This window comes from Vigna umbellata, chromosome 4, assembly GCF_029865625.1.
Source record: "Vigna umbellata cultivar VRB3 chromosome 4, Vumbellata_1.0, whole genome shotgun sequence".
NCBI lineage: Eukaryota > Viridiplantae > Streptophyta > Magnoliopsida > Fabales > Fabaceae > Vigna > Vigna umbellata.
In genome coordinates, this window is record NC_142168.1 from 13,752,971 (window position 1) to 13,773,799 (window position 20,829).

Sequence of the window (20,829 nt, forward strand, 5' to 3'; positions counted from 1 at the left end):
CCATAAAAATAAGACAACATTATAATATATAAGTGAGATGTAAATCTCAATCTTTGAATTAACCTTAAAACTGATTTTCTAATACTTCTTGAATCATGGAGTTAAGTTTAAAGTTCTTAACATATATAAAAGATAATTTTCAGTTACAAAAACCAGACTGCAGCATACCAATCAATCTCATCTTCGAGTGTCACAATAGTAAATCTACTGTACATAATTTGAAATTTGAAACTATGGATACTCAAACTACCGTTCTATCTGTGCTATACTATATATAACTCTATCAAACTGTAATAACTCATGAACATTAACAGGAAACGACACGAATCAAACACAGGAGTTACTGGTTAACGAAGTTTCTGATATGGGTTATCATTTCTTGGGTTCGGGAATGTGAAAGCTGGTAATTATGCAGCACTTGGAAGGCATGGCCTACGCCTTTGAAAATAACTGTTTCAACCCTTTTTCCTGCTTTAGCCAAAGCTTTTGAGAACTCCAAGTTCCTATCTTTCAGTATATCCATTTCTGAAACGCACACCATAATGGAAGAAACCCTCAAATCTCTCAACTTGACCGTGCCATGTGCAAGAGGGTTGCAATATGGGTGGTCACGGGTGGCTCCGAGAGGAAGCGCCAAGCGCCAGTAAGTGTCGGAAACGGATAAAGTGAGCGCCGAATTGGGTGGCTGAAGGAAATGCTTCTCAGAGCTAGTTCTTTCTTCTCCTCCGAAGAAAGGTTGGATCAGTATGACACCCTTGAGGGATAATGGTGTCGTCGTGTTTGATGATGATGATGATCCCATGCGGGTGGCCACATTATAAGCTATGTTGGCGCCTGCACTATCACCAGCGAGGAAAACGGAAGACATGTCGCAGTGAGTCAGCCACCACTTTTGCGCACCGGAGATGTTCTGTGCTTCTCTTTTGACCCACGCGAGAGCGTTGAAACCGTCATCGTATGCCACGGGAAGACGATTCTCTGGGGCTAAGTGATAATCCACAGAGAGAATGACACAGTTTGATTTGAAAGCAAGGTTGGTCAAGAACTCGTGGTAACAGCTCCAAGCAGCGGAACCAACACAGAATCCACCACCGTGGAAGTACACAAGCAAAGGAAGAGCCTTTGTGTGATAACTCATTGAAGGCACGTAAACACGTGCCCATAAGTTGGTCTCTTTGTTGATGGTAACATCTTTGGCACTTGAAGACGATGATGATGATGATACTGTGCAGGAGACAGTAGGCACAATCGGTGGTCTCTCTACACGTCCATCTCTGTGGACTCTAATGAGTCCTTGGATCTCTTCGGTGATGATTTCACGTTGCTGGTTGGTGTTGTTCACTTGAGGGTTATGCCTGAGTGAAATGGTAGCCATGATATTGTTGAAGAGTGAAAATCTAAACTCTCCTTAATTTTGATCGATGCTATGTGGTTTGGTCCTTTTATAGAGGATTAGAGAATAAGAAGAGAAGGGAAGCTGAGCAATTGGAAGGGTTGAAGTTGGAAAGAAGCTTCATTCTGATAGCCATGTGCTGTTATGAAGATTCCCGCGTGAAGTTTTAATATTTTTTGTTTTTTGTCTGTGTCTCTTTGGATTGTATCTTATAAGATTTACTTTCATGCAGTGTGAAAATGAACAGGGAGAATCTGATTGAAGGAGGGGGTGTTTGGGATAAACATTATTCTTATCTGATGATATCTGATGATGGAGGTAAAATGCAGCACTTCATGCGATACTTCTGTAATAAGCATGTTGCAACTTGCATAGCTATTTATGATACTTCAATTCTGTAACTCTTTTTTCTACACTTCTGAATACCCAATCATAAAGTGAAGTGAACTAGGACAACTTTCTTATTTTTGTTTATTAATGTATTATGATTTTAAGATCATTTTTCTTTATATATCCATGATTTTGGGTTAAAAAATAATATTTTAATACCCATAAATTTTTTACATTTATTTTATTATTATTATTATTATTTTATTTTTTATTTTAAAAACAAATCACTCTTTTATAATACTTTACTTTTATCATGTGTGTTAAATAAATATAAAATTATCTTATCCTATTATTATCATGACCATTTTATCCTAATAAATATAAAAGTGTCTTAAAGTAATATTATTATTTTGTTTGAGAAGTTACTAAACGGAATAGACTCGGACAGAAAGACTATCATAAATAAATAAATAAATAAATAAATAAAGAATATTCTTCTAATTCCAAGTACAAGCAAATGGAAAGTTAACTTTATTCTTTAAATATCCCATATCTCTCAACAGATATGCCTTCTTCTATTCTTATTGATCTTATTATACTAATTTCTTTTCCTATTCTTTTTCTTCAATATTGAAAGAAAACGCAACAACTTTATTTCCTTCGCATCTCTCTCGACAGATACGTACGTCTCCTTCCAATATTATACACACGCACACGGAGTTTGGGATATATATATATATATATATATATATATATATATATATATATATATGCGTGTGTGTATATGCAATTTTCTTTTATATATAATAATTAATTATCTTGATTTATGGCCCAACATAAAAAAAAATTATCTAACTGCCTTGTTTTTCTCATCGTTTATATATTTTAGAGAGATTTAACCATAAGAAAAGGCAGCCGAAAAAAATGCATTCATTTGAATTGTTAACTTAAAACTTAAGTTAATTTTTAATTTACTAAAAATTTATATCATTTTTTTCTTAAGGATATTCATGGAGAAATTCATATAAGAAAAAGTTATTTTTATACAAAAATGTTAATTATACACCATTTCTAGATTATAGAAGTCAACCTAATCTTAGTCTTAGACTCTCTTTATGCTTCCAAATTTCATGCTGTCATTGTGTTTTTTACCCTTCATTTGTCCATTCAAACACATTCTATTATGCTTTTCATTTCAGCTAGTCCTTTTCTAAATTCTATAATTAATTTATTAAGCAATAGGAGAGATATGTACAACTCTCACATCAGTCAAAAGTAACAAAGGAAGAAGAACACTAAACTTAATCAGTTTTTTGCTTTATTTTTATTTTGTATGATTTTTACTCTTAATTGATCTATAATCGTAGTTATTAATGTATGTGTACCATATGCATCGGACGGTCTGAGAGCACTATAACGATCGGTGTTTCTTCAATCTTTTTACCCCTCTAATAGCATCGTCGGACGGCTGGCATCAACACTCACCATGCATTGCGCAACCCCACCGTTCATCCTCCGAATGAGTAATGACGGTATATCGTACGAGCGACAGTGTAAGGCCGGTCGGTCGATAACCTGAGTCATTAAGACTAGGATTAAGGTAAATGGTGATTAGAGTCATTGGGCTGAACTTGGGCCGTGATTAACTTTTTACTAATCCCAAACCCATGGCGAGAACTATAAATACAGGACAGAGGTGAGTGGTAGATAGGTTGCATTTACTGCACATTCATTACTATTTCATTAAATTGCCAAACAGTTTCATACTGACTTTGGCATCGGAGAATCTTTTGACAATTCTCCCGAACGGAAGAGTAGATAACGAAGCTTGGAGCAAGACCGGACGACTAAAAGAAAAATTGTAGAATAATTTGGTAACTCACTCCCAAATAACCGAAACAGTATGGTATGACATATTGTTCATATTTGTCTTCATATATTTTCTTTTAACAATATATAGTTATTAATCTGGAATTTAAACTAATCACAACTTCTTACTCTTCTAAACTTATTTACCAAACTTTATAACTTTTATAATATTTTTTCTAACTTTACCAAAGTCAACCATGTTAAGGTGTGTGTATATATATATCCCTTCACAATCACCCTTGATTCCATTTAAGTTGACCTTTGTTACAAACTTCATATAATAGTGCTGATAACTACTATTCAGGATGATGCACGTGTACTTTCCTTTTACTTTTGTATATATTTCACGATGTGATGCATATCTTTCAATGTCGACCATTCATTTATGCATGCACCTACCCGCAGATTGACTTAATCAATTTGAATCCTATCTATATAATTTTGCTAAATACCATAAAGTAAAACTTTATCACTTTGACTCCTCTTAATTCGAATAAAATTTTCTGGCATCGAAGATAAATATGGTATTTATCAAATTATTTTATCCCAAATCAAATTAAGTGGTCGGATTCTACCACCTCTTTAACTGTAACCGAAAGTAACTAATTAACTACAAGTAACTACTGTTCCTCTTTAATGTTGTAGTAAACATTAGTTTTGGAGTGAGCACATTCTCTGCACAAAATACAACGTGAGATGCGATATTAAGAAATTAGAAAATTGTGTAACGAGATTTTTTTTACCAAAATAAGAAAGAGATTTGTGTCGTAATTATTCCTGTTATACTCAATAATCTCATATATAATGTAGAAGTCGAAGTTAAATGTAGTATAAATACTTTTTTTTCATTTTAAAACGTTTTTAAAGAGAAATTGTGATAAAAAGTATTCTAACAACTTTTGAAGTCGGTCAATAAAGGTTTTAAATATGCAGTTGGTCCCTTTGGAAGATTTTGTTCCAAGAATCACAATCTCATGCAATTTATAACGTCGTGGAAGTTCATAATCCACTGAACTGAGAAATTGCCATGAACGATTACAATATTTACTTTATACTAGATTCTGCGGTGGACCCAGGTACAAAAACATGGGTCATGTTAACCTTACATGAATTTCATGGGGGCAACAGTCGATATTCTTCTCATCTATACGTATCCACACGGGTCTGCCAAATTTCAAAACCCATCGACATGCCAAAGGTTTTTCATCTTTATTCTTTCTCCCTTTTTCTCCATCCTCAGAGATAAATCAATGAGTAAGTGAAAAGATAGTGTCATTAGCAAAGTGTTCTACCTTACAAAAACTATTAATTTTAGCTACGGATAGATTTCAAGATTTATGCAGGAAATGGTGCAAATGACCAAATATTATTTTATGTTGAAATTCTAAGTCGTGTAAGTGTTACGAAAAAGTTAAATTTATAAGATGGTGTGAAAACTGCTAAAATTCTTAAAAGAACTAAAAACGAAACACGATCATTACTCGTATTAAAACTTTGTTCACTTGAATGAAATTGAGGGAGAGTGATTGAATGAGTTTGAAAAAATTTGAAAGTAAATTTTTTGTTGTAGATTTAGAAGTAAGTGATAGTAAATTTGGAAGTAAAATTTGTGAGAACTAGTATAGGATTTTATTGATGTGACAAATTAAAAATATTTACTTTCAAATCCACTCAAATAAACAATAAAAAATTTACCTTCGAATTCATTCAATCACTCTCCTCCAAATCCTTCCATTAACGTGAACAAAGTGTAATAGCCAAAAAAGCATGGATATGTAGTAACCTGGTACAGTTTCTCTTGGAACCAAGCACCACCCAAGTCGATTACCAATACTTAGTATGACTTAAGAGTATGATCAAATTATTAGTGATAATGTGACTTATTAAGTCTCTAATGGAGATTAACTATCATTAAGTCAACAAAAGTTATATCCATCACAACTATTATAAATAAAGATCCAAGTATGATTTGAGGGATCATGCATATTATGCATCACTCTTCTTGTACTAACTGATAGGTTATATTATTAACTTGAGCGTTCAATTGTCTTTGATAGATACCTACATACATGACTTTAACAAAAAAGAGAGAGAATTTAGACGATAGAGGACCATTAGGAAATTCATCCAATTTTTAAGACAACTTAAAGTGCTTTGAGTAAGGGATCCCAATTCTATATTGGAAACACTAATAATATAATTATGAAAGTTGCTAAAGAAGAAAAAAATTAAAGAGAGGAGAAAGAAATATAGAAGTAATAAAAAGAATACGGGAAGTAAAATATACAAAGTTTTCTAAAACACCATGTATAAATAGGAAAAAAGAAAAATGTAAGATATTTACATTAATTTGCTTTACAATTTTACTTTTTGAATAATTTTTTAAAAATTTAAATTATTATTTTATTAATTTTACTTTTTATATTATTATTTCTTTGAATTTGAAAATTTTGTATTTACAATAAAATTTAAAAAACCTTTTTTATTTTATAATTATAATAAAAAAAATAATAGTATTTTTATTGTTTTTATTATCATAAAAAATTAACATATATATTTTCACTAGGAAAAATAGATAAAGTAAACATTTACGAAAAAGAAAACAATAAATAATAATGTGATTTATATATATGTATGTGTTTGATTTTTATAATATTTAAATACAAAAATCCTTCGTATGTCATATTGATCAAAATATTTGTAGTTTAAAAGAAAAATAATATAAAGTTAATTATTGGTGTTAATAACTTTAGAATAATATGAGATAATGTTTAATTTAAAAAATCATTCTTTTGTCTAATATACTTACTTGAAAAGTCATAATATCAATAAAACCTAAGTCTAACTACATAGGAGATTAACCTCATTTTTATCTTAAAACTTTAACACAATGAATTTATAAATATTCATTTTTATATAATATTTTCTTTAATTTTTTAAATGTAAAACTTCAATTCATATTTAATTCTTAACACAAATTATAAGAGTATTTTATAACAATTAAATGTATATTCCTACAAATGTCATTATTTATTGATAGATGCACTCAAACTTATATATTAACTAGTGTTTATCAAATTTATGTTACAGATCATACACAACTTATAAAAGCTATGAATTTCTTTGCAAAATTTATGCTTTGTTAGGTATTTTCATAAGTTTAACCTCACTATTAGATAATATCTAACATCTTCCTATGCCATATGATGGAAACTAAAATTAATTGAAAAATTTAGTACTAGTAAAAGAGTGAGTAATTCTTATTATTGATCCTGTTACAATGAAATATTCATTCATCACTTATTTGTTGTTATCAGTTGACTCAAGTATTGTATCTTGATATTTGATAAAACAAACTTTTTCTTAAAGGTTTGAATGAGACAAATCCATCACCTACATAGTTGACTTTTACACTCACAAATGGATTTTCATTTGAGAGAATGCTTTATTCTGTACTTTCTTAAATTAATTTTTCAAAGGAATGTTTATTAAGAGGTTTCAATCAATTAAAGAATAGTGATTCCATATTTTTTATTGGCTCATTTTAAAGTACACATCCAGCCTTAATAAGACAATTCATTAGTGCATTTTTTTTTCTCATTTGAACTTAAATCTCAATTAAATATTACATTTTTTTAACTCATAAAGTCTATGAAAAAGTTAGCATGAATAGCATCCAACACTGTGATTTAAAAGTATTATTCAATCTCTAATATCTCAGGACGACTATTATTAAAAGTTACACTAATGTAATTTATTTATTTCATAAATGATGTATATATACATCATTTTATAACAAGAATAAAAAAATTGTTTTGTAGTGAAAAAGTAGTATTTTCAAGCTATTCACAAAAAATATTTGTCAAAACATCCCGCCTAAAAATATAATAGCATATTACTTTTAAATATGTGATAGAAAAGATATAAAAAAAACTTGGAATCAATATCTTAGGACAAATATAGAATTTTTTAGGTTAAGTTAAATTTCATTTTATTTTATTTATCTAAAAACGGTTTACTTATTATGAAGTGTGATTTCGTGTTAAATCATGGTCATTATTATACAACATTTCTTTTAGCATTTTCATTTCTTATTCTTGAACCTCGATAAGTGTGGAAAAAAAGTATAAATTATTTATGAGTTGAAATTATTTTAGAATGTATAATTCAAAATTTTACTCTAAATTATGTCTGATGAAGAGAAGTTGAGTGATGAAAATAGGGGAGTGCAAGAAGAAATTATGTATACTTGGGTTCCCGTTTAAGGCCCATAAATGGGTAAAAAAAAAAGAACACAGGAACGACAAGGCGTATTTTTGCGTTGCTTAAAAACTTAAATCGAGGATTCAGCTGCCGTTTCATTGCGAGTTGCAAAGACTGAAACCCCTAGAAAACCCCACTCTTCACTACTTCCGTTCAAGTTGAAAGCACTCGTTTCATTTCCTGCTGCTTTTTCTTCTCTCGAAAATGTCTCTGCGAGTGCTGAACCCTAACGCCGAAGTGCTGAACAAATCGGCGGCACTTCACATGACCATCAATGCCGCCAAGGGTTTGCAAGATGTCCTTAAAACCAACCTCGGTCCCAAAGGAACTATCAAAATGTCTCTCTCTCTCTCTCTCTCTCTCTCTCTCTCTCTTCTATTTTTTTCCATTTCTTTTTCTTCTTGTTGTCATTTCCATTTATGTTTTGTTTCTTCTAATACACTCTTTGATTCAGGCTTGTTGGTGGCGCTGGTGATATTAAGCTTACCAAAGATGGCAACACTCTATTGAAAGAGATGGTTAGTTTTTTTTTTCTTACTTTTTTTTTCATTTTTAATTGAGATCTATTACTACGTGCGCTTGAAAACCATTATTGCGGAACGTGTTCTCTGTTGTGATCTCAGCAAATCCAGAACCCGACGGCGATTATGATTGCGAGGACCGCTGTGGCGCAGGATGACGCTAGTGGAGATGGCACCACTTCCACTGTTATCTTCATTGGCGAACTTATGAAGCAATCGGAACGTTACATTGATGAAGGTTAGTGAGTTTTGTCTCTGCGTTCGAGTTTCTGTTTGTTTCTAAGTTATTCTTCGCATTGCTTGTCCTCGTTGTTCGCTCGTTGGCGTACAGTTCAGCATTTGTTTATTTATCTTTATCCAGCTTTCTTGATAGTTTTATTAGTATGAAGTTCCTTACTGCTTTTTGTGATTAAGTCATGATTTCCTCTAGTTAGTTAAGGTGAATTTTAGAGATGGCGAATTTTTTTTGCTATTGAGAGAACTTGAAAACCGCAACTAGGATGACGATATGACATCCTTTAAAGTAGAATTAAAAAAAGTGACTATTTATCTATATATTCAGTTTTCCTGGTAGTTTGTTAACTGGCGTTAATTTTCTACTGTTTTGTTACTGGTGATGATTTCTTATGGTTAGCAAGAGAGAAGTTTAGAGAAGACGCCTATTTTTCCTCAGAACGAGGAGAAAAATGCAAGTAGGGTGATGATATGGTATTCTTTAGAAGAAACAAGGCTGCATGCGCAAAAGATCTGAGAACATGAGTATAACTAGGATGTGCAGTTTCTTTGCGATTCAGGGTGATCCCCTGGACGCTTGAAACATCCATGAAATGTATGCAAAACAAAGGCATCGAATGCTATCCTATTTTAGTCTATTGTAGGACTAGGGGCATATAGATATCCTTAAAATGTGGAGGGATGAAGCTTTCTCGTTTTGATGCCTTATCTGTCATTTCATCCTTTGCTAATGCCAAGATGATATATGGATGTTATAGGTATGCATCCACGTGTGTTGGTTGATGGTTTTGATATTGCAAAGAGAGCAACTCTGCAATTCCTTGAAAAGTTTAAGACACCTGTTGTGATGGGTGATGAACCTGATAAAGAGATTCTCAAGATGGTAGCTAGAACAACCGTGAGGACAAAGGTAAAACTTGTTTCATTTAATATCTTTTGTAGCTCAAATCTGATCATACATTGGTACTGCGGACAAAATGAAAATTAACTCGTCAGCATAAATTTTTTACACGCATGATATTCTCACCATATATTTCTTCATCATTTGCAGTTGTATGAATCACTTGCAGATCAATTGACTGATATAATTGTTAATGCGGTAAGTTCACATTGAATTTTAGACATTTATACTGAGTCCTTGTAAATAACAAACTTTTATTTGCATTTTGTTTGCTTATTTGCGGTATATTTTGCTATTTATTGGACCGGAACCTTTTACAGCTGTGTGTTCAGTGACTTGTGGTTTTTCCTACGATAGGTTTTATGCATCCGGAAGCCTGAGGAAGAAATTGATCTTTTTATGGTGGAGATTATGCATATGCGACACAAGTTTGATGTTGACACACGCCTGGTATGTTTTCTGAATGACTGTTTGTAGCCATTCCTTTCCAGTACTTTGTTGTATATTATTTTTATAATTTATTAAATTTCATGTTACCTATATTGTATACAACCTGGATGTTCCTTTTATTGCCTTTCCATCATGATTTTGACTGCCTTCTAAAATTCTCAACTTAACATTAGTCCAGTAAAAGTTCTGATGTGATGATGCCAAGGACTTATACTTTGTTTTAATTGAAATCATTATCCTTATCTACCTTTGTTGAAATCCAGTCAGGTTTGATTTTCTCTAAATGCAGGATTGAGATTTAGTTAGTCATAATAGTTTAATGTTGAGAGGGACTGTTTGCTTGTTATGATGATAAAAAAAAATTCATCTTGTGCTGAAAACGCTTAGTAACTGGTTTTGTTATTATAGTTTTAATTATTACAGTTTTGATGTCTGAGCCCAGTCATTACCGTATATGAAAAAAGTCTTACCATTTAGTCTATAGTTATGGATTTGGTAGCAATGTTTGCAATCTTTAAGCTTTGTTGCTCGCCAAATTGAGTGAAAACTGCTCAGCTCATTTTATGGATAGAGATTCATATCCTGGCTTAGTTAAAAAAATCTGTACTTCTAAAAGAACTTTTTAGCAAGAAGCTATTAAAAATAATTTTCAATCATATCCAGAAATCAATAGTTGATAAATTAAAATCTGAATATCCATTTCTACTGTATCCTACCAAGCATATCTTTTTTCACTACCATTGGGTGTATATTAAGCCAGGATATGAATCTTGATACGAGATTAAATTTAACCTCTAGGCAGGCTATCCTCTTATTGCACAAGTTGTGCTGACATTCTTCACATCTTGCTTATCTCCTTGGCTAACTAAGATAAGCCAAATAATTCATGGTCCATGTGCTACTGTAAGTCATAACTGATAACAATTGCATTTAGTTGTCTAATATATAGCTCTTGAGAGAAATAGCAATTACGAAGAGAGCTTTTGTAGAGCTAAAACATAATTGTACTGGACTATCTTCTGATTAGAGAGCTTCTGAACTCATAAAATTTTGAACTCAAATAAATCATGAAAAACACAGAGAGTTTTTGTTATTTATAATTTTTTTTCACTTAAATAAATCACGAATAAAGAAAGCTATAATACCTAAGCTCTGTACTAGCAATATAGCAAATCACAACCCATATTTAAATATAAGTTACCCACATTGTCTAACTTCACTTATAATTATATTATTGTATTACACTTTCTGTTTTTAGTTATGCGGTTCTTGCATGCACTCAATTTCATCCCTCTGTATTTTTTAGGTTGAGGGTCTTGTCCTTGATCATGGTTCCAGGCACCCTGACATGAAACGACGGGCAGAAAATTGCTATATCTTGACGTGTAATGTATCTTTGGAATACGAGAAGAGGTAATCACCCTGATACTTGTCAATATCTTCCAATTTGTGTTTTGTGTGTGTTTTAAGTGGCTGTCATTTGATTACTTTTACCTGTTATCCAAACCTGCTACTACTGCTATTCATTATTTACCACACTATCTTACTTATTATCCCTTTTAAGTGTCATACAATATGAAGGGTAGAAATATTGTTGAAATCAGTGTATGAATTGTTTAATTACCCTCAATCATTTAAATACAGGTATCGGAAAATTATGAATTTTAGATGTATTGTTTTTAATTTTTACCAGTAGCATATGTTATCAGTCTCTATTTTGGAGATTGAGTGTGTCTTTTACTTCAGACACAATATTGGTTATGTTGTATAGTAAAATGAGTAAGTTCACATTGCATGAAATGTTACCATCGGTGTTGGTTTTTAATCTGTTTTATTAGGATGGCTTAGTTAGCATGAAGGAAGTAAAGTTTTCATTTGCTACAATAAAATTAGGTACTGTCACTTCAATTGTCTTTTGATCTGAATTACCTGTTTTGTTTTTCTAAAAAGACTGGTTTTAACCTTAAAACAAACCAAGCTCACATTTATTACTACTAGGGAAATCTGTTTTTTAATGTAATGATAAACTTAATAGTTTCAACCATCTAAGCACTATTTGTCAACTGTTATATCACTTAAGCCAATAATGTATACACATTGTGTGGTTTTTCATTATCAGATGCCTGGCCTATATGAACTATCTTTGATGTCTGCTATAGTAATGAAGCCAATGTTTTCTCCTCCCAGTGAGGTAAATGCAGGTTTTTTCTACTCAAGTGCGGAACAGAGAGAGGCTATGGTTTCTGCTGAAAGAAGGCAGGTTGATGAGAGAGTTAAGAAAATCATTGAACTGAAGAATAAGGTAATGAAGTTTTATTCCTTGTATTTATTGATTTTTACATGTTAATCTGGTCTGTTATATTGCTAATAAGATAATAATGCCATTTCACGTTTCTGTTAGATAGAGATAATAATCGTTTCTGGATTACAGCTGGAACCGCCCTTTGTCTGGATTATCTCTCAGTAATAGCTCAATTTTATTTGACTGCTCTTGACTGAATAACTTCATATGTGTGTATACAGGTTTGTTCTGATAGTGATAGCAATTTTGTTGTCATCAACCAAAAGGGAATTGATCCTCCATCACTGGACCTCCTTGCAAGGGAAGGAGTAAGTAACATACCATTGTATTCTGGTTTTTTAAAACTTAAATATTGGGAAGATGGCCACATGATGATAAATACTCCTGGAAATTTTATTTCACTCCAATTATTTAGGTGATGATGCAGAAATATGCTGAAAATGACCAGTACTGAGTGTCTGTAATATATGAGCTGCATTCGCATCATTTTTCTTTTATTGGTTGAAGGAAGAAAAAGCCAGTTTGAAATGTCTGAAACATTCCAATAAATAATGACCATGCTATAGTGTGGTCTAATATGTTAGATTGTTTATCCATGAAGTTTGAAGATATTTTGTATTGAAATACTGCCTGTTGGTTTTGCAAGAAATATTTTATACTAGGAATATGAACTGATTAAGTGAAGAATCTAAAAGATATCAGAGGCTAATTTTTTTATGAGCGAAAGCCATTGAGGGATCATAGAAGACGTTTGTATGTTTTGATTATATAATGTTTGTGATGTTAAATATCCCATGACACTAATTGCATGTTGCTAATGTAGTATGAGGTGAACTCGTCTCATGAGCTGTCATCAGTTACATAATCCCTATCCTGTTTTATATCTGCTTGTTTTTTGACCTTGTGTTTAGATAATTGCCCTACGGAGAGCAAAGAGAAGAAACATGGAAAGACTGGTTTTGGCCTGTGGAGGAGAGGCAGTAAACTCGGTAGATGATTTGACTCCTGAATGTCTGGGTTGGGCAGGTTTGGTATATGAACATGTCCTTGGGGAAGAGAAATATACATTCATTGAAAATGTTAAGAATCCTTTTTCCTGCACAATCTTGATTAAAGGTAAATTTCCCTTGCACGTATTCTGGGTTTCTTGAACATATCCTTCTGTACTATTTATTACTTTTTCTCTGACATCTGAACAAACTGTCATTTTATTGCCAGTAGTTGATTTAAGATTTGCAATTCTGTCATGATAAAACAGGTCCAAATGACCATACAATAGCTCAGATTAAAGATGCTGTACGTGATGGTTTGAGGGCCGTTAAGAATACCCTTGGAGATGAATCTGTTGTCTTGGTAAGACATTTTTATGTGAATCAATTATTTTGATACTTGAATTGTACATTTTTTTTTTGTAATGTGCATGTTCATGATATTCATATAGATTAACTCCATTTTCCTGTGATAATTTTCTTAGTCAAATGAATTTTCAGTTGTTCCCTAGAATGCACACATCGTTTAAAGCTTTTTGTACAAAAACACTTCTGATTTCAGCGAAGGTTGGTATTGTTATTGTAATTGACTTGAGGAGAATTTTCTTTCCCATGATTAGGGTGCTGGTGCATTTGAAGTTGCTGCTAGACAATATCTGTTGAACGAAGTTAAGAAAACAGTTGAAGGGGTAATTGCGAGTGTCTCTTGTCTCCCATGTTTTTCTTGTTGTTTAACTGTAGTTATATATTTCAATTTTCATCGCTGATGTTGATAAGCTTGAAACAGCGTGCACAACTTGGTGTTGAGGCTTTTGCTGATGCGCTTCTTGTGGTGCCTAAGACACTTGCTGAAAACTCTGGGCTTGACACTCAAGATGTGATTATTGCCCTTACGGTATACTTTCCTTAAACTTATTCCACTTATCTTCTTTCCTCTATTGTGATTGTATGGATATTCTCATACAAAATGGAAAGCATTATTATTTTTATTATTATTATTATTAATGTACTTGCTGAATGGTGTTTCAGGGAGAGCATGACAAAGGAAATATTGTGGGGTTGAGCCTGAATACAGGTGAACCTATAGACCCTGCAATGGAGGGTATTTTCGACAACTACTCTGTGAAACGCCAAATCATAAACTCAGGGTATGGTTGAATCTGGATCTGTTGACATCATTAATTTGTTTTTTCTTTTAAATTAGGAACACTTAAATACTAGAAAATGTCATTACTAATGGTATGGTGGAGAGTGAGGGAGGAAACAAATTTTATTTGAAGGGAAAATGAAAAGAGAGAATTTAAGTGTTGACTCCTCAACCAGTTCTGCGTACAACTCGATGCCCTCTGGTGATGGCTTGTCATGAGCTATGATAAGAGCATGTGATCTTCAGTAGTGAATGCTGATGCAGATGAATATTTAGAAACAGGAAGAACTCCATGGATGAGGGTTGTGGATGTGGAGTATAGGTCAGGTTTGTCTGGGTCTGAAGGTCTCCAGCTCTATTAGAACGGACGTTTAACGATATAAATCATGTTTTCTTAGATCTAGTTTTGTTGTCAATTTTAGTTGGTAGAACTGTTACACTAAGTTAAACACAATCAGGATGTATAGCTATTTGAAAACTTCCATTACGCCAAAAACAATAAGTTTAATTTAAGTAAGCATGATTACTATTACGTAGTTATGTCTTCGTCTCTTGATGCTATACAGGCCAGTTATAGTATCTCAGTTACTGGTGGTGGATGAAGTGATTCGTGCTGGGCGTAATATGAGGAAGCCAACTTAGATGTTCTAGAAGCCTTCTCTTTTGGATATGGTGTGCCGCAAACTGATGAATATTTTCTATATTTGGAGGTGCCAGCAGTATTGATTGGGATTGTTATGACTCACTTGTTTTAATCTGTTATAAAGAAAAAGTTTCTTGGTTTTGTTTTTTCCTAGTTTATTGTTTATTGCAATGATTTAATCATGTAAGTGTATTGTGGAAAAAGAATTTTGGGATCCTTTTGAAATTTGTAAGCAAAATCTATTTTGTAGAAAATTAGTTGAGAGAATGCTTTTACCTCAGAAAGTTGCTTGTTTTAACCAGCAACCTAAGTCTCAGGACGTCTCCTTTATAATTTTGTATGAAACGTGAATGGCATTGAATTCAAATAGTTGAAGCAATATTTTCATTTTTGAAGTTGGACGTACTCAGCTGCCTGAGATGCGCATTAGCATAATGTAAAAAAAAAAACTATTCCTACATGTAATATTGGCTATAAAGTAAATCCTTAGCATAATAGCAATTAGTAGGAATAAATGGCATATTTCGCATCGACTTCTGACATGAACCGTATAGCAATTTTACTATCATGCAACTTTATAATATATTACGATTTTAAAGTGCTCCCAACAAACTTATGTATTGTGTCTACCTATTATCTGAAAAATCTGAATACTGTTGTTTAGTATGTATTCCTTTTCACTTTATAATTTATATTCACAGGATAGAATTGATTTTATGTTATTTAACGATGGATTAATATATTTAATAAGTTTTGTTGACTTTTATAACAATTTATTCAAATTAATTTATAATTGGTTGAGAAAATAATTATTCATTGACTTCTTATTAATAGATACCTCAAATTTATGTTTACTAGCTTTTTTAGCACGCATATAATTTAATTAAAATATATTGATAATGTGAGTTATTTTTATATTTTTATATTACTAATTATAGAATTAAGAGATACCTCAAGTTTATGTTTACAACTTTTTTTGAATATATATATATATATATATATATATATATATATATATATATATATATATATATAATTTAAGTAAAATCCACTGACACTGTAATTTATTTTACACTATTATGTAATTAAAATTGTTGTCTATAATTATTGAATTTTAATGGTCACGTTTAAACTAGATTTGAAATAATTTTTAATTAAATACCAATGTATTCTTTTTACAACTATATGAACTTGATCGCAAACTATAGATGGGGACGCATCATTCACCTTGCCTATTCTCCAAGTATGTCCTTTTTTCTTTAAGTAAAGATTTGTTTTCAAGTTTTATGTATAAAATAAGATTTTGCCAAAAATGAGAATCCCATCAATTTGTAAATAAATAATAGGAGATGAATAATCTGAATTAGGATTATAAAATGAATTTTAAGTACAAATGAAAAATGTTTATCGACAACATACTTTATTACTATTTGTAAAAAAAATATCAATCTTGTTAAATAAAAAAAATAGTGGAAATACATATTTATAACAAAAATATATATCATTAACCAAAATTACTGAAAATTAAAAAACTACGCAATTCTAATTTTTAATAATCAATAAAAATGTAATAGAAAAAACATATATTTACATTGTACTGATGTTCCAAACCAAACAAACACTATAGTTTTGCTGGTCTTACACGATTCCATTAGAATGGCGATTAGAAAGGTCAACAAGTGACAGGCGTGAAGGGTGGTAGGTAGAATGAAGAAGACAGCGGCATCGGAACACGCGTCGCAAATCTAGCTACTCGGAGGATGAGTTAATTAGGTGCACGTGTCATGATTCAAACGAACATTTTCCATTGTTGAACTTTGACAGAACTTTCAGTTCTAGTAGTCTCTTCTCCTCTTGAAAAGCGCATTTCAGTTGGATTAGATCTAATCCCATCATGTCAGAAGAAGTAGTGCAAAACAAGAAGGTTACGTTCAAAGGCTACATAGATGATGTTCCCAAAGAAACCGATATGGAACTCAAGCTTTCAAACATTGAGCTCAACCCTCCGCCGCAAGGCTCGGCAGCAATTCTCGTGAAGAACCTTTATCTCTCTTGCGATCCATACATGCGAGGTCGCATGCGTGATTTCCACGGATCTTATATCCCTCCTTTTGTCCCTGGCCAGGTTACAAACTACTAGCTGCTTTAATTCTGTTATACTGTGATGCCATGTGATACAGTGAATAGCTGATTCCTGTGTGTTTTGACGAAGGCACTTGAAGGATTTGGTGTGTCTAAAGTTATACACTCTGATCATCTAGATTACAAGCCTGGTGATTTGATTACCGGGTTCACTGGCTGGGAAGAGTATAGCCTCATCCAGAGAACACAGCAGCTCAGAAAAATTCAGCCTGATGATCGCATTCCTCTCTCCTTCCATGTTGGTCTTCTTGGTATGTGGCTCCCCTCAATCTTTACTATCGACTTACCGGCACATGCTTCTTTCGTTATTTTGTTTGCTATTTGGATTTATATCTTATAATATGTGCTTGTGCTTCTGGATATGATTTATGAGTTCATTGTTAGTTATTAGTATAAGAGCATAATAGTGCAAACTTCACTATATTGATTGTGACTTGGCCCATCTTAAGCTAAGTGTGAGACAATTGATGCACTATAAAACAATTTTTCCTTCGATAATTGTCTCACTAGGATTCAAATTTCTCGATTGTTATTTGGCTCACCTATCCTAGTAGGACAATTGATGCAATTTGCAAGATTTTCCTTCTCAACAATTTTCCTACTAGGAATTTGAGTTTTCAATTCTGACTTGGGCAATCTTAGGAATAATTGATGCTATCTGCAATTATTTCCCCTTTAACAATGTCATGAAAAATCCTAGATTTGAGGATTCTTGTGTCCCGCTGTAGTTAAACGGTGTTAAATGTAGGTCACCATTGTTGTTTGAGGGTAAGGGTACCAATTTCGAAGAAATGCACACTTGAAGGGAAGATTGTTAGGATTTCAAGCGTGAGTTTGAATTTCACTTTGAGTAAGAATGAGAAAAATAAACAATATACAAGGAAATAAAACCCACAAACTCATTATGTTTAGATTTTTTATTTAGAGACGGCGTCGTAATCTCTTATATGAGTTGTCTCGTTATTAGTTGGTATCAAATCTCCTTTGTATGCTGATGATTTGTTTGTCTTGGTGGCTTGTTTGGATGAGTACAATATAGATTGGATCTTGTATCGAAAATTTGGTACTCGTGGTTAAAAATGTTTATGCTCAAAGAGTAATATACTAATTGGAAGGAACTCATATTTCAGAGTTAGATTGTCAAGAATCTAACGGTTAATTTGAGTTCCACATTGACGTGTGAGTTTTAATTCCCACAAGCTCTTTATTCAATTCCTTCTTTATAATTTTACTCTTTCTATTGTTTTCTTTATCTATTTGTTTATGAACAATGTTCTGAAACCTGTTTCACAGCTATACTGAGAGAAAAATCCACCACTGTTATGGGATTCTTTTAATAAACTGAACCGATGCTAGTTTTGTTTGTCTTCAAATTTATTTTGTTATTGTTTAAAATATTTAGTTGTGTTGTGTTCAATAGTTTTAAGGATGATAGACCAAACAAAAATGTTAGTATTACTGATGAGAAAAAGTGCAGAAACAGTGGAAGAATTAGACTGAGAAACAGGTAACCCTCTCTACCCACGAACTTGGAAAATCCTCTTTTCCCAACCTACAACCAAAAATTAACCAGATTGATCTCCCCCTCTCCTCACTCCACTTTGACTAGATCATAACTAGCTTCATCCATTGTCTGTGTGTGGCTCCTCTATGTATTATAACAGAATAGAATACGCTGCTGTGTGTAACTTCCTTTTTTTTCCGGATTTTAGGCCTAACATCGCCCTCATTCATAACCAAGTGCCACTAGATTTGGTTTTTAGGTTACTGAAAGTGTTGATAGTTCCTTTGTACCTATAGATTCACTCTGTTGTTGAACATTATAGTCACTAATTGATAAAGTAGGATTCCTTCATTTTAAGTTTAGTCATTATTTTCAGATACTGCGGTTGGAAGGAATCCTCTAATTTTAGAGAGTTCCGTATTTTTATCCAATTATGCCTTTTTTTGGCACAGTTGTTATGAACATGTAAATCCTTTAAACATTCAGGCTCGGTGTTTGTCTTTCTTTGACTTACGTATGGAGATGAAATCACTTTCCATTCCTCTACTGGTGCTCTGGTTTGATAAATAATTAACCATTCATTTTTTCTTTTAACTTTATAGGAATGCCAGGTTTTACTGCATATGCAGGATTTTTTGAGGTTTGCAGCCCAACCAAAGGAGAATATGTTTTTGTATCTGCAGCATCTGGTGCGGTAGGTCAGCTTGTAGGCCAACTTGCAAAGTTGCACGGTTGCTATGTCGTTGGAAGTGCTGGATCAAAGGAAAAGGTCAGTTTCACTAATGATTGCCAAAAGTAAAACTGAATGCTTGAATTAGTCGTTCCTTCATGAACACAATAGATGAAGTATTGACTTTTAGACACATCGATGCACGCAGACAGTATTTGAACCTAGTATTTTGTTCATTTTCTTATTGAATTTGTCGTATTAGGTTGACCTTCTAAAGAATAAGCTTGGATTCGATGAAGCTTTTAACTACAAAGAAGAGTTAGACCTGAATGCGGCTCTACAGAGGTTGGTAACAGTCTCGGGAACATAAAATTGAATGGCTATTGTCTACGGAAACAAAAATGGTTTTTTAGAAATTTTCTTGAGAGATAAGATTCCAATTATTTCTACTTCTCACTGGTTAGTTATCCTTCATGACACTGACATTCAAAATTCCAGACATCATTTATCCTGGCTTACATGACAGGTATTTTCCACAAGGCATTGACATCTACTTTGACAATGTGGGTGGGGACATGCTTGATGCTGCTCTCCTTAACATGAGGATTCATGGTAGAATTGCAGTTTGTGGGATGGTATCTCAGCAAAGCCTTTCCAAGCCCAAAGGAATATACAATTTATTCAACCTCATCTCAAGGCGCATCAGAATGCAGGGTTTTTTGCAAAGTGATTACTTGCATCTATACCCGCGCTTTTTGGAAGACGTCTCAAATTATTACAAGCAGGGAAAGATTGTGTACATTGAAGACATGAATGAAGGCTTGGAAAGTGCTCCATCTGCTTTCGTTGGACTTTTTCATGGCAAGAATGTGGGTAAGCAAGTCATTCGTGTTGCCCATGAATGATTTTTAGAGTATCGTACTAGGCACTGCTAGCTGAAGACTGATATGTTTTAAGCATATTTTGTTGAGTTTTTTGGATTTACTTGAACTGCGGCTTGGCCTTACTCTATCACCTTCTACCTTTTGGAGAAAATGTAAACTTTGTAATATGCCTAAATTATCTAGAAGATAAAGTAGCTTCATTGGGTATTTGGCTCTTCCAAAATGAAAATACGTGTAAAATAAGGGAATCAAGAGTAGATATATCCATGATCTCACTTTTTCTCCTCCCTTAAGAGACAGTTGAAATTGCATCTGGTTTGGTTAAATTAGAACGACAAAGATAATTAGAACATGAGAGGTATAGAGCTACGAAACTCAAATCATGTTCTCTATCCGAGTTTCATGATCAGTTGAAATTAGAAAACTTCAGCATAACTGTGAAGGGGATAGCATAGGACTTAGCAGTGAACATAACCAAATGCCGAGGGCTTTCTGATAAACCCATTCAACGTATTCTAATTACATGTGATATTTTTGTAGTTGTGTCTCCCCTTTCATGTGGAACAGTAGTCCTAAAGCAATAAGAA

At 32.8% G+C, this 20,829-nt stretch overlaps 3 protein-coding genes across 3 annotated transcripts; 2 read left to right on the forward strand and 1 right to left on the reverse strand.

Moving 5' to 3' along the window:
• Positions 1-101: 101 nt before the first annotated feature.
• On the reverse strand, positions 102-1,512 carry LOC124840023 (putative carboxylesterase 17). The gene has a single exon (XM_047315999.2). The coding sequence runs from the start codon at positions 1,373-1,375 to the stop codon at positions 341-343; it is 1,035 nt and encodes a 344-aa protein (XP_047171955.1). The 5' UTR covers positions 1,376-1,512; the 3' UTR covers positions 102-340.
• Positions 1,513-7,942: 6,430 nt separating this feature from the next.
• LOC124840015 (T-complex protein 1 subunit zeta 1) lies at positions 7,943-15,437 on the forward strand. Its single transcript, XM_047315991.2, has 15 exons — positions 7,943-8,193; positions 8,310-8,373; positions 8,479-8,614; positions 9,369-9,520; positions 9,662-9,709; positions 9,869-9,961; positions 11,268-11,374; positions 12,149-12,263; positions 12,485-12,571; positions 13,175-13,379; positions 13,522-13,616; positions 13,873-13,941; positions 14,040-14,147; positions 14,282-14,400; positions 14,966-15,437. The coding sequence occupies exons 1-15, from the start codon at positions 8,060-8,062 to the stop codon at positions 15,039-15,041; spliced, it is 1,608 nt and encodes a 535-aa protein (XP_047171947.1). The 5' UTR covers positions 7,943-8,059; the 3' UTR covers positions 15,042-15,437.
• A 1,235-nt stretch (positions 15,438-16,672) lies between these two features.
• LOC124840018 (Zinc-binding dehydrogenase family protein) lies at positions 16,673-20,449 on the forward strand. The gene is made up of 5 exons (XM_047315993.2): positions 16,673-17,167; positions 17,255-17,435; positions 19,291-19,457; positions 19,621-19,703; positions 19,885-20,449. Exons 1-5 carry the CDS (start codon positions 16,937-16,939, stop codon positions 20,261-20,263), a joined length of 1,041 nt encoding a protein of 346 aa, XP_047171949.2. The 5' UTR covers positions 16,673-16,936; the 3' UTR covers positions 20,264-20,449.
• The last annotated feature ends 380 nt before the right edge of the window (positions 20,450-20,829 follow it).